Here is a 14,491-nt window from a genome sequence, read left to right as displayed (position 1 = left end):
CCCCAGCACCTGGATGCTCACTCAGCTTCATTGTGGCCAGGAAAAGATGGAAACAGCCCAGCCCCGGGCTGCAGGCTCACTCGGTGCCGCTTTCCTAAGCTCGAGTTTTACCAGCAGTTGCATCCTAAGACCGAAACATCTCCAGCGGAGGGTGAGGTTCAGCCTGAAGGAGCCAGGCAGGAGCTGCCCGACAGAACGACCCGGTGGGAGAAGCCTAAACATCCTCCACCCTGCAGCAGGCGCAGGTTTGAGCTGCTCCCCAGTCCCACCTTGTTCTAGAGGGAGTGCTGGTCTGGGCCAAAGTTAAGTGGGAGGAGAGGTGCTGGGGGCTGTAAACACGAGGCAGGTTCCTGTACAGTCTGGGGAGTCGAGCACAAAGAGCAGCAAAAACAGGGAGAAATGCTCTTAAAAGGACAAACTAATCAGGGAAACATCCACATTGGCTGAAGGCTAGCAGCCCGAGGACTCGTCCTTGGAAGTGTTTGCTAAATCCTACGTAAGGCACTACGGTCTAGCTCACTAACATCAAGCTGCTGTAAAAACACATCTGCGATGCAAAAAGCTGAGGTGGAGACGTGTGGTTTGAAGATGGCCTGAAGCAGTGGTGGACCAAGAGGGTTGATCCTCCCAGGGCTTGCCTGGACGCTGCCTCCCAGGTCAGCAACCCCCTCACCACCTCCCACCCCCACGGCCTGGGTTTCAGGCTGGGTTTCCACACGGAAACCTCCTGCCAGGAAGTTTTAACTGGGATGAAAGGCCTGGTGAGGGGCTCTTCCAGCAGGGAAAGCCCCGTGAGCAGGGCTGGGAGGGTAAAGCTCTCTGACTGCACCCCTTCAGGCCAGGGTTAGGTTATAACAGTTGTAACAGCAAAGGCTGTGTCAGGTGGAAGCACGATCCAGCGATCAGGGCGCTAACGCTGGGTTTGTGAACTACAGGGCTCAGCTCTGGTCCCAGCACAGCCCTCCTGCAAGTCACACAGATGGTCTGGAGCCTCCTGGCACCCTTCTCCTAAGAGGGACCTTGGCCTTCCTGCAGCCAAGCCTCAGCTTTGTGTCCCTGGAATAGATGGAAAAGAAAAAAAAAAAAAAAACCAAAAAAAACCCACCTCTCCTTTCCCTGCTTTAGCTCTGCCTCAGCTCACCTGAATTTCCCGCGTTTCCATTCATTCCCGTGAGGTCAAAGTACACTGAGTAGATAACAAGGAGGTGCTGCCAGTTCAGGAACCTTCCAGAAAAGCTGCAGCCCGCACGTAGGCGAGGAGCAGCTCCTGCAGCCAGGGACGAGGGGTCGGCAGGACCCTCTGCTGCCCCAGCAAGGGCTGAGTGTCGGGGCGACGCTCCCCAACCCGCGGCCGGGGGATTCAACGGGGTGAGAAGTGGTTTAGTTGGTTCAGAACCTGCAGGGTGGGGACGAGGTGGTGCTTCACATTGCATTTACAGTGAGCAAAGTCTAAAGACCATCCCACAATATTAGTGTTGCTCTGAATACAGGCAAGGAAAATCGAATATTAACTGCTCAGCCTGAGGTTCCAAATCTCCCTACCTGAGCTGTAACCAAACCTAAACAGCAGCATTGCGTTTTGCTTCCTGGAAATAGTTATTTAACAGGGAAAAGTGTTTTGAGGGAAGCCAGAATCCAGCCCATGAGCCATTTAGGCCAAACCTCCTCTCCCAAGTACTGTTCCTCACAACTCAAGTTTGGCATTAAATGGATCAGGGCAGCAGACTGCTTTCCGTTTCTTTTGTACACAGACGATGCCCACCTGAAGACGTGACTCCAGGCTCCCCACTGCCCTCTAACAAATGTCACTAGTGAAATCCAGCTCGGGGAGAGGGAAGGTCTGCCCGTCCTAGCAGCCCTGCCTCGTGGAATGCTTTCCAGCTTGTTCATGCTACTCTACCCTAACGTCAACAGCTCACAGCCTGGGCAGCATCCACCGACTCAGAAGCTGCCCGGCTATGAAATTATTTAGCTGCTTGCAAAGCGTGGTCCGAGAGACTCACTTTTTCTAAAGCACTGCACTCCCGGTGCAAACCTAGAAATCACTTTGCTCCCATTTCCCCTAGACAAAAACAATAGCTTTAAACCCCAATTGTGCCCAGCTGGACTCAGAGCTGGAGCCTGGCAGCACACCCCGCTGCCAACTCCACCTCCTTACGGAACCAGATCTTCTCCAGAAACAGCTCCTGAGCCAGTGGCAGCACAGGAGACACGGGGAGGGCCGGGCAGGGGCAGCTCTGCTCTCCGGATCTAGTTTAACACTCTTGTGAGCACAATAGCTGCCAGCTTGTGCTCTTCCACAGGCCCCTACAGCCCCCTCCCGCACCCCCAGAACGCCCCTTCCCAACAAAAAAGTAACACCCAAAGATTTCACATTGCCAGAGATCCTGCAGACCAGGGATCTTCTGTATCATCATCTTCCCTTATCTTTGACTTCCCTCGTTGCACGTAAATAATGGAGATTATGGGTCCCTGGTAAATAAACCTGCAAGAAAAACAAGAAAGGAGAAAGAGAGGTCAGGTATGTCAGTGGTTTTGTCCCGGTGACTACACTGTGACAACGTCCTGGCAGCCCTCCCGCTGCCACCCGACCCAGGGCACAGGGAAGCAAAGCAAGCAGGGCGGCTGGTCCAACATGCTCCTCGCACCTCTCCTTTCATTCCCAAGCCTTAATTAAAGCATTATTTGAGGGTCTGGGAGAACTTGAGACGAGCACAAGCCACCTTCTCCTTACAGGGCCCCTGCTAATGACTGAGAACAGCAACACCCGCGGACAACTGCCCCGTGTGGAGGCTGCAAGGGCAACCAGATCAGTGCTGGAGTCACACGGAATCCTCTGGGTTGGAAAAGCCCCTGAAGCTCCTCCAGCCCAACCCTGACCCTCCCCCTGACCGTTCCCAACTCCCCCAGATCCCTCAGCACTGGCTCAGCCCAACTCTTCAACCCCCCCAGGGATCCCGGGGACTCCCCCCTGCCCTGGGCAGCCCATTCCAACGCCCAACAGCCCCTTCTGCACAGAAATCCTTCCTCAGAGCCAGCCTGACCCTGCCCTGGGCAGCTTGAGGCCATTCCCTCGGGGCCTGGCGCTGGGGCCTTGGCTCCAGAGACTCATCCCCCCTCTCTGCCCCCTCCTGGCAGGGAGTTGCAGAGGGCCAGGAGGTCTCCCCTCAGCCTCCTCTTCCCCAGACTGAACCCCCCCGAGTTCCCTCAGTCATCTGGCTGCTGGATGGAAGGGCAGGACCACCCCACTGCAGAGAGGGTGCCCACTCTCTCCCCCAGCCTTCCCACTGGTCCCAGTTAGCCCGAGATGGGTGTTGCCACATCTCTCCTGTGCAGCGCTTTCACTATCGATCCGCACACTGCGGTCTGGACGGGTTTTACAGCTGTTTCTTTCCCGGGAGTGATTCAGCCAGCCCTGTGTCGAGCAGGCTGCCGAGAGCAGCGTGTCTCCAGCTGCCCCCCAACACAGCTCCATCCCACGGGGCTCGCCGTGGTGACACCCAGCTGGGGAACAAGGATGAGTGTCACCTCCGCAGAGCTCAGCCTTGGGGCTCCACGTGACATGCTCGACGGCTCCCGGTACCGGCAGAGCGAGCTGTGACACCAGGGACACCCCGCACTGCCCACCCCGCGTGTCAGCAGCAGCTCGGGCTTTTCAAGTGGCTCTGCAAGAGGCAGTTAAAATCCACTTTGGTGCAGCTGAAAGCAGAGCAGGATGGATGCGCAGTGCGGCCACCCTGCGCTTGCCACAGGCTGCGAGGATGCTCAGTGTCAGGGATTTTAAGGAAAAACAGGCAGATTTTTGCTGTACCAGTCCCTGCTCTGGCCAAAGCATCATGCATCCCCTGCAGCCCCTCGAGCACCAACGGTGCTGCACCGCTTCCTCACAGCCCTGACACCGCACCCTCCCGTCCTCTGAGCTCAGGGAACACAGAGACACTAGACTCTGTAGATAAACCACCAGCATTTTCCACCCAGCTTGTTTGCAACCCAGCAAATTCCCTGGGAACATCCCATCCAGCATTGGGGCTGGACCCAGTAGAGGAACAGCACACGTGATGTCACCCCCCTACGGGAAAGACATCACCGGGGTGTCACAACCTGCAGAGGGACCTGCAGAGCCTGGGCCAGGGGTTGTGCTGGTGGTGAAAGCCGGGCCCCACCTGCCCAATGGAGGGACCTGGGGGGTCTCCCTGCTGCTGTCAGCTCCTCAAGGGCTTCCTGCAGCAGGGGATGGGGCTGGAAGTCACTGAAAGATGTGCAAACCTTCCCCCCAAGGGGTGCAAACCTTCCCCTCTGCTTCTCTGTGTCACCCCTCGTGCTACGCACACGTAATTTTCTAGCAGGTTCATTTTTCTCCAAGCTTAAGCTCTGAGCTCAGTTATGTGGAAAAAGCCAGGGCAGGTTGGGTGGATTTAGCCCCCCCCCACTTCATCAGGGGCAGATCCACACTGGGGGTACCCCCAGGCCCTCTCCCACCAGGAACAAGCCAGACGGCTCTGCAGAGACACCGAACAGCAGCGACAGAGCAGCGGGAGAGACCTGAAGAAAAACTGCCACTGCCCAGCGAATGACTCAAATCCCTTAGCCCTAAGAAATCTCATTAAAGAAATCCATGCCCAGGGAACACATTGCTAAAGGAAGAGGCTGCCTCTGCTGCTCGGAGCAGAAGCCAGGGCCACGGGCACGCTGCTTTTCAGGAGACGTTAACCAGGAGATGCTGCAAGCAGACAAGAGCTTTTAATACCCCCCCCCCACTGATGCCACTTATAGTTTTAATCAGGATAGGAACGAGCAGCCCAGGGAGTCCTCACCCAGTGCCTCGGGAAGATGACACTAATTCCTGGGTCAGGGCAGCGACGGGAGGTGGCAACGTGGGCTGGTGGCAGCAGAGGACTCGGTGCAGGGGAGGGAGAGATAACCCAGCACCTTCTCGTGTTAATCACATTATCTACCCCTGCGCGGGAGCACAGGGTACAGGGGAAGGGGGCCAAGAGCCTGGTTTATCTCCTAAGTTCTTCCCCATGCTCCATATGTGTATTTGTGACACACTCAGGAGCTTCCTCAAATCCAACCGCAACGTGACGCTGAGCAAACGCAAACACCAACACACCTGGCCAGAGGTGACGTGATCCACTTTGTCTTCTGGGCTCTGCTTCCCTCCAGGTAGAACCCAGAAATGTCACCAGCTGGGGCAGCCCTGCCACGGCCAGCAAGAGGAACTGACCTCGCTTTTACCATCCTGGGCTTTTTGTTCACGCCAAGGTTCACAAACCACACTGGAAACTGTCCCAAGTGAAAACCAACACTGCTTCAGAAATGAAACCACCACCCTTCTCCTCGACTTGCTCACCTGTTCCTGGCCGGGGGGGGTCAGGGCACTTTTACCACACGGTAAAACTTGAGTTGAGGGGTATGAACAGACAAGATCTAGCTTGATGCAACAGCCCGGCTCACGGGCAGCACCAGAGATGCTGCTGGTGCTCCAGTTCGGGAGGGCAGCAGTTTATCAGCTGCACTCAGGGGTGGCTGGGCACAGCCCCAGGGAACAGACACCGCCAGGCAGGGAGAGAAATACGGGCCTGTTCATTTTGAAAACGTAAAGAGGAAAACAATGCAAATGCAGTTACTTTCAGGGGAAACTAGAGTGATGAAAACCAGTGACAGAGGAGGAAGGGGAGTGCTGGAGCGGGCCAGGCTGGCCCCTGTGTCAGACACCTCCCTGCTGAAGGCCCTCCCCGGGGTGCTGCAGTCTGCACCACATGCAGATTCCTGCCGTTCACCTTGAGCATCCACCCCAGAAGCAGATCTACCGTTTCATCCACAGTGAAACCATCACAGAATATGATCTACCAGAACAAGCTGCCTCTACACTGATCGCAACCGTTGCCGTCTGATGTCCTCTGTGAATTAAAACGACAAAGTTTCTTAACAGATTAAGTGTCGGCTGCCACTTGCTCCCCTTGTTCCCGTGAGACCCTCCAGCCAGCAGCCAACAGCCCCAGGTGTCTGCGGGCTCCTCAATCCACACTGCACAAACCCACAGCGCTGGGAGGGTCTCACTGAACCACTCCTGCCCCGGGGCACTCAGGAAGGCAGCTACAAAAAAAAAAAAAAAAAAAAAAAAAAAAGGGAATAAAAAGATGTTCAGAGTGCAGGAAGGGAGGAAAAGTGGCTCCAATGTTCCAGTAGTGACAAAAAGGGGTGAAAAGCTCCTGCCTGGGCAGCTCTGGGCTATAAGAGCCATCAGCAGGTACCCAGCACAATCCAGCCACTCCCTAATTGTATCAGAAAGGCTTTTGTCCTCTTTGCCCAAAAGGCATGCTCTTGGGAAACAGCCATCTCAGGCTTTAGATAAACTCCTGCAGAAACAAGCACAGTGTTTAAATAAGAAAGAGAAGCAGCTTCCTTTCACCCAGGGAAAGGCTGCCCACCCCTCTGCTGGACCTACAGCCCCAGGCCATCCGCAGCACTGCTGAGGGAGCAAGGAGGTACACGGGCTCATCGCCACCCCCAGCACCCTGGTGTCCAGCACAAACCGAGCCAGAAACACTGTCCTGGCTGAGAACTGACATTTAGTATCTGCGTTTTGGGAGGGCAGCAGAGCATGAAGCCTGACGACTGGCAGGTGCGTGCAGCACCTGTAGCAGAACTAAAGGCAAAGCTGCTGGGACACGGAGCAACACTGGAAGAGGTCTGCAGCATATGAAAGAATAAGGAAAAGTCTGATCGCTTGGGTCAGGGAGGGTGACAGTTTTCCAGGTTACAGCCTGAACCGAGGCTGAGCAGGGTCTGAAGCTGTCCTGGGGAAGAACAACTCCCTCCCTGCCCACACCAGCGCCCCAAATAAGTTGGAAGAGGTTACCCGAGTTTCTCGGTCAAATTACCTGAGAGCAAATTCAGACCTTGCTCTAAATCCCATTTTAAGCTTCTCCAGCAGATTTCCGATTCGAGATTTGCATTTAATAACAGTCAGAAGGAGCTTGATGTGAACGTGCAGACGCATTAGAAAAACCCTGCAGGAAAGCCGAGCAGATATTCTGCTGCCCCGTAAACAAGGCAGAGGAACACTCAGGGTTTGCAGCGAACATATGGCCAGTGCCGGGCTCCTATCTGGGCCAAGCGGCCACGCAACGTAAGCCAGGTTGTGTTATGTAAGTGCATCCAGCCCTGCTGCAGCTGTGTCATCCCCGGAGCGGATGGATGGATGGATGGATGGATGGGTGCAGACTCAGGGCTGGCTCAGGCCACGGCTGGAAGAGGGGGGGGGTGTACACAAGGCAGCTGGGTTAGAAGCAAACAGCCCCAGGGTAGGACTGTCCCCTCGGTGTTTGTTATCCCTGCATGTACTATTCTGCAGATCTGCGCAGGATGAATTTTCCCCGGAGGGCACGGGCTGGTTGCATAACTCAGCAGCATCGTGTCAGCACAGAGCGATGGCAGATGGCAAGGGCGAACCCCCAGCACCCCAACCCGAGCGGCTCGGCTCCCAACAGCCCCACGCCTCGCCCTGGGGCACCAGGTGGGGTGCCCTGCTTCCACCCCAGGACTTTATCACACCCATCTTAAGGGCTCATATTTCTGCAGACTCACTCCTCCACCCTAATCCCCAGCCCACACTTGCACTGGGACCAGTAAGGAGCCCCAGCCCCAGGCAGAAGCAGTCACATCAATTACTTGTGCTGGAGATGTTAAGGATATTAAATATTTTGTGCTGGGGTGAAGAGGGGACGGTCTGCGGACCAGCAGTGACCACACTAGACCTACCCCATGGGCCTCTCCATTTCTATAGTCCCATTTCTCTGCAAACAGCACAAAACCTACCCGGGCACACACACAGAGCGGACGGGAAGCACAGGGCTTTACATAAGCTCAGGAACCCTCGGGTGGGCAGCAACGAGGGTTTTTTTAGCAAAACTTGCCAAAATGCCCTCACCTTCCCCAGCACTCTGCTGCTGGAGGCTCTCTCGGGAGCAGACCAGGCTCCCAGCCAGCTGCTGCAAGGCTGAAGGCCGGGTGTTTGCTGCCATTTCATCCCTCTTTGCTCTCTTGTATCTGCAGTTTGCTCTGGTCCAGCACAAGCTGTGTGGTTTTGGGGTGGGAGCCCAGCCTGCAGCGTCAGCACCTGACCCGAGCAGGCTCTCAGAGCTCTCCTGGGACCAGCAATGGTCAGGCAGCTCAGCAGGAGCTTGAGAAAGAACCTGGCCTGGGAAGACATCAGCCTCACCCCTCATGATCTGTAATTTTTCAGTTTAATTGAAGTGTTTGGCCAGGAGAATCCCTAGTAACAGCTCCTGTTTACAGACAGCTTTGCCATGCAGGCAACAGCTCCCGGTCCTTCAGTGTCCTTCGGTGACACCACCCAGTCCTTCCAGATCACGTGTGCCCACCCAGCCTCAGGAGAGGAACCTCTGAGCTGGGCACTCCAGCACGAACCAAGCTGGGGGGAGAAGGGAGGGGACTCTGCTAGAACAGAGCTGAGCTCAGTCTGAGCACAACTGTTCTGTCAACTTCCTTCCAGAGCAGACACGAGTCTACAGACTCAGACTGTGGAGACCAAAGCATCCTACCGGGTGTGGGCAACTGCAGCTCACACCAAAGGGAAGTCCTGCCTTCAGCGAGGAAACGAAACGAGACGGACCCATGCGCCTCGGAGGTGAAAGCAAAGAGCTTTGTCTGTGCTGAGATGGAACTGCCACTCCACTCAGGGGCTGCTCACCAAGCCCTGGGGTGTCTGTCTGTCCTGTCTGAGCCTCTGAGGGGGACTGTGAGACAGCAAAGTGCTCCCAGCACTGACTGCAGAAATTATAGCACGTAGCAGAGCAGGCAGAACCGGCAGCTCCTTCCCTGCCCCTGGGAGAGATGGACGTACCCAGCGCCGATGTCCGAGGGTGCTCACGGGTTTCTCCGCCTGTCTGAGCCACTGGCCAGGCCCTCGGAGGAGCAGAGCTCCTGCCCAGCCCTGCCAGCTCTGCTGGGCCTTTGGGCAGCAGCAGGACGTGCAGCTGCTAATTCTGCTTCCCACCTCTACTTCATTTTTGCAGTAGAATAGGTGGAAAAAAAGCTCAGAAGCAGTGCTCTGATGAGTCACTACAGAAATAGCTCTGGAAACATAAAAGACTCCTTTGTGTCACTACAAAGTGCATTATCAGGCTGGTACAGCAAACAGAATAATACAAAAAACTGTGGATCACTTACCCAGCTGCAAAGCACAGCGGTGCCCTGCCCTGAATTTAAGCAGCACATGTAACCTGGTCCATTCTGGTTTCAAGCTCAAAGGCATCAGGTCGATCCTGCGGGTTAGCAGACAACATGTCTTTCAAGAGCTGCTTGATCCCTTCAGACATGGAAGTCCTGCGTTTCTGAGGGATGTGCAGCTCCATCTTTGGGTTTTCTAGCAGCGCTTCCCCAACAGGCACAATCTCAGTCCCTTGCTTGATGTAGGTCCCCAGCAGCTCCTTCTTGGTCTCTGCGTCGATGAAAGTTATCCTCTCGATCATGGCCCAGATGATGATGCCGAGGGCAAAGATGTCAGCCTTGGCAGTGTAGTGTCCCTCCCAGACCTCGGGTGCCATGTAGAAATCAGAGCCACAAGCCGAAGACAGCCAGTACTTGTTCACATTCACATTTTTGTTCTCATGCCCACCCTCCTTGCCCCGAGCAGTCAGGCCAGCGCAGACCTTACTCAGCCCGAAGTCGGCCACCTTGAGAACCGGGGTGCCGGACTTCTCTGTTATCAGGATATTGTCTGGTTTCAGGTCCCGGTGGACAATGTGGTTCTTGTGCAGGAAGGCAATGGCGCTGGTCAGCTGCAGCATGAAGCTCTTGTTTGTCGCGGGGTCGGGTCTTCGCGAGAGCACGTACTGGTTGAGGTCTCCCCCTTCGCAGAACTCCATGACAAACCACAGGTAGCAGGGCTCCTCCGCGTAGCCCAGGATCCTCTCGCCTAACGAAAGGGATAAAAGCAAGAGTGGGTTTTTCAGACACGTTAAAATCTCCACACTAAGCGTGGGGAAGGAACTGGTCTGGTTTATGCGGACAGTGACCAGGACCTATCGCGCCGCAGGGTACCAGTGCCCCTGGCACTGCTGCGGCTTCAAGTGCTTCAGGATCTCGCCGAGTGCCATGCACCAGCACCACGTTTATCTGAGCCCACTGCCCGGGAGCAGCTCAGGGACCTGTTCCCAGCAAAGCACAGGCATGCAAGTAAGACCAAGTGTGTGTCTTCTCGAGTGCTTGCAAGGAACTTGGAAGCAGAGGGTTATTTTCCTGCACTACCATCAGGCAATTCTCCCCGGGCTCCAACAGCCAAAGCAGCAGAGACTAAAAGCACAATTAGCAGCAAATCCACAGGAAAAAAAAAAAAAAAATCAGTTCTATGTGAACGCCAGCTCTCCCACCTGAGCTCTGCTGCAAGAGGCAAAGCCTGGCTTACACCTTATGCTTTACCAGCCTAACTGCAAGTGGGGATTAAATCACGCCCCTTACCGCCGTGCCAGTAAAGCCTCACTAAAAGCAGTCACACCAGTGTCAAAGCCTCGCAGCACACTGGCCCTTCTCAGGCTAAATTTGTGCATTTAAGCATTGTGTTTGTGCTAGGGGAGCTCTGCCACTTCATACAGCTTTCATTAAGTGCCAACAAGTTCTTTAAAGAGAGGAAACCGGAGGCCCAAGTAGTAAACAACTTCAGTGTGATCTCAGCCATGCTCACAAATGTAACTGTTGCCTCTACTCCTTAGTGCTGCTACTCAATATTATGCCCGGAACAGCTTCTTCCTTCACCAAACATCTGAGCTCCCCAAGCGCAGAGCCCAATTCGTTGCTCCTAGGTTTTACTCCAAAACCCCCCCTGCCAAGGGCAAACCACTCCCTTGCACATCACCTAGACACGTGGAGAAACACGACAGCATCCCATGGGCACCCTGGGAGGGCGCCGACAGACCCGCCCGTTAGCCAACGCCAGGATGCAAATCCCACCGCCAGACCCCCGTCACCTGCGCAGAGCCCCTGGGGACAGACAGAGCCTGCACACACAACCAAAACATCGCTTTGCTCCAAGAACTGGCTTTTTTTTTTACCCTTGAGCACCATAAGGGAGAAGCTGGAGGACACCACTCGCCTCTGCCACAGTAATGAGCCACACAGACGAATCCAAGTGTTTGGAAAGCAGTTAAATAACTCCACCCATTTGACAAAGTCGGGTTTTGTTTTAGCAAAGCCCTAGAGAGCATCTGGGAAAGCAAACTTCCAGCAGCAGGTAAAGCCAAGGACTACCAGGGACACCAAGGCCTGGCCTGGCCGGCGCCGGTGCCTGCAATGGTCAGTGATTGGGGTGGGAATATCAGTTATTTGCACAAACAGTCTGTATCCATGGCTACTGCTATGGAAATGAAAGTCTGCACAACAGGAGGACTTGGCTGCACCTCCCTGATGAAGGTTAGGTCTGGGTGTTGGGAGGGACCACGAACAGGCTGGAGATACAGGGCGCTGGGTGCACGTTGAGGGGCCAAATGAGTCCCCCAAAGCGCTGGAGGCGGGGGGCTCAGCATGCAAGCCCAAGGGCCAACTGGGAGCAGCAGAGGACAGTTTGGCCCTGGAGACCAAAACACTGACCAGGAAGAGCAGCTTCTTTGGTGCAGCCCCTTGGTGAGACCAGTGTGGGCACAGAAACTGCAGCAGAGACACTTGGGCAGCCAGGACAGCCCCAGCTCACGCCGCTGCCGCCACCTTGGGTTTGCTAAAGCCCAGCGATGTCACGGCAGGGCGAGGGCTTTACTTTCCTGCTCCCCTCAGCATCCAGCCAGCCCCACCGTGGGGAGCAGGAGCGTTTGGCTCTTCTCAGGGGCACGGCAGAGCCCCCTGCCTGTCACACACAGCCGGGGGGTGTGAGAGCCTTCCCACAGCCCCTTCCGCAGGGAAGCGGTTCCAACAAGCCAAGGTTTGGTTTTAGCATAATGAAGGCTCCGGTTTAAAACCTGGCCCCTGAACCTCAGCAAGCGCAGGGAGGCTGCCACTGACCCAGCAGTAGCTGCAAGCACCATGCACTTCACTTTGGGTGGAGCGCTGCTAGGAGAGGCTTAAGCCAAGAGTAATATTTCCTCATTTTCTTTCTATAATCTGAAAAGTGTTTTAGTTGTTAAATCATCTTCCTGCCTTCAAAACAAACAGCTTTAAACATAAAGAGCTGGCAAGCCGCTTCCTAAAGATGAGATGTCAGCAAACTGAAGCCAAGCAGCCAAGAGCTGAAGAGATGCAGACGACAGGCCAGACCTGTTCTCCATCACGAGGCGAGCATCGCCGCACGCTCCCTGCCCAAACCCTGCCAACCTCTCCATCCCTGCAGCCGCCCTCCCACAGCCCATCCTGGGAGCTCATTAACAGCTTGCTAATTTGCTTCGCATCACAGGGAACAAGAGGAAAAAAAAATAATCTAATGCCAGAAGGACCAGCCGGGTGTAACCTCTGACTCCCTCTGTGCAGAGGCTGCGCTGGAGGCGGGAGCCGGCGGCACGAAGCCTGGGTGCTCGGACTGAGGGCAACGTGGTGGGCAATGCCAGGGCCGCCTGTGAGCACCGGCCGTGAGTTGGTGGCCCCGTGGGTGACGTGGTAGGAAGCAACACCCTATAGCTCTTCACTTGAGGCAGCTCTATCAGCGCTCTTGGCAAGGAACAGCACAAAGGGCACGTGGCTGTGCGAGCCCTGACGGTGTTCACGTCCCGGGGCACAGGGCACAAGCACACGCTGCTCCTCCAGCCTCCTTTTTGCGCCCTTGAACTTATTATTCCACATCTCATTAAGATGACAAAGAAGGCGCAGGCCCCGTGCTGGAGCCGAGACCCGACGTCACCTGGTATCCTGACAGTTGTGCTCCCGATGCAGAAAGTCTCCGACTAATCCCCCCTCCCCGTGCCCTGAGCCCTGGCGCGTTGGCACAGCATCTGTGCAGGCCCGTAAATAGCCCAGCTGCGGTCGTGCAGAATGGCACGGCAGCACAGCGACGTGCCCGCTACCTCGGCCGGAGCGACAGCACGGCAGCTCCACGCACGCAGCCCGCGGGCTGGGGACAGGGGAGGAGAGCAGGCAGGCCTGGGGGCTCACCGAGCTCTAGATTTTGTTTCGAAAAATATTTATCAGTGCCCTATCAGGCCCAAAGCTCGGGAAGGCAGCGAGCACAGCCTCTGCCCCAGGCTGTGGGCAGCACAACACAGCCCGGAGGAAGGCAGATGGAGGGGAGGCTGCACTCTGGTTTGGGGGAGCAGAACTGCTGCTCCCCAGCCCTGGGATGGAGCACCCAGCTCTGCCCCCCCTGCCCCTTCAGAGGGCTTCAGGGCAGGATTGGGGCAGGTCAGGGGACTTTCTCCCCATTTCACCTAACTGGGGGCATCTACACCTACCCAAGACCTTCCCCAAGTCACGCCACCACTTCTCGGGGCGTGCAACATGACAAAGGGGGGCAGGACACACACCCCCCACCGGTACCTGCCAGAAAGAGCTCAACTTGCTACAGCCAGACACACACCCGAAGGGGAGAGCTGGCTCCTCTCCCGGGGAATCACCCCCACGAGAATAAATAAAGGAAGCACCCAGGCTATGCAGAAATTAGGACACTGCCCTTCTTGGGGAGTTTCCTTGGGGGGTTGTGCGTGGAGCGGGAAGGGAGAGCAGGAGCAGGGCTGCATGGGGGGAGCCAGGCCAGCCTGAACATGTCCCCCCCCGGAGCACAGAGGGGACAGGCAAGGCAGGGGCAGTCTGGAAGCCAGAGGCTGTTGCCCAGAGATGGGTCTCAGGAGCCTTGAGGTCTGTGCCTGGCACAGGGAGGGAGCATGGGGAGACTGAGCTCCCCAGGGAGCATATGGGAGTCCTGGCACACAAGTTTGGGGAAGGGGGGTGGCTGGGGTGAGCTGGATCTGTGACAGCCCTGGGGGGCACCGAGGATACCGGACTCTGGTATTTTTCCACGTCTTCAGGGCACATTGGCAGAGCTGGGCCTGACAATCAGCCAAGGGAGCGGAGGGAGGGAGGGAGCGTTTCGGAGATGTCACCATCACAGTCATCAACTGTGGCAGGAGAAGGTGACCCCTGACAGCCCCACGATGCTGCTGAGGGACCCAGGGGGGGAGATGGGGGTGTGAGCCCAGGTGCTTCCAGGGCTGTCCCCACTGCAGGGAGGGGAACAGGAGAGCACAAAGAACGGTCCCAAAGCTCTAAGAGCTCGGGGGAGCAGTAACAGGCTGCAGCCTTGGGGATGCTCAGAGGAGACAGGCAGAAAGGGGGGAGATGTCCCCTTGGAGTGACTGGGACATGTGCGGGCTGTGGTGCTGGTCAGGGCAGCGGAGGGAGCCCCAGGGTGGGGGTGTAACGGAGGAGGTGTAAGCACTGACGGGGTGCGGGGACTGGCTGAGGGCTCCCCAGGGCTGGGACTGAGCCTGGAGGGGACAACAGGGTCCCTCAGGAGGAGGGGCAGAGGGCTGGGGTGCTGCAGAGGTGCAGG

At 56.3% G+C, this 14,491-nt stretch overlaps 1 protein-coding gene across 1 annotated transcript; it reads right to left on the bottom strand.

Moving 5' to 3' along the window:
* Positions 1-256: 256 nt before the first annotated feature.
* On the bottom strand, positions 257-10,169 carry LOC113487489 (serine/threonine-protein kinase 35-like; the record flags this gene model as incomplete). The annotated part of the gene is made up of 3 exons (XM_026862101.1): positions 257-2,485; positions 9,199-9,946; positions 10,053-10,169. Coding segments are annotated over 2 exons (830 nt in total), but the record flags the coding sequence as incomplete, so codon positions are not given.
* Between the last annotated feature and the right edge of the window lie 4,322 nt (positions 10,170-14,491).

The sequence above is a fragment of the Athene cunicularia genome (genome assembly GCF_003259725.1).
Source record: "Athene cunicularia isolate RWA chromosome 20 unlocalized genomic scaffold, athCun1 chr20_part1, whole genome shotgun sequence".
Lineage (NCBI taxonomy): Eukaryota > Metazoa > Chordata > Aves > Strigiformes > Strigidae > Athene > Athene cunicularia.
Note: the sequence above shows the minus strand (reverse complement) of the source record. Positions and strands in the feature narration are given on the sequence as shown.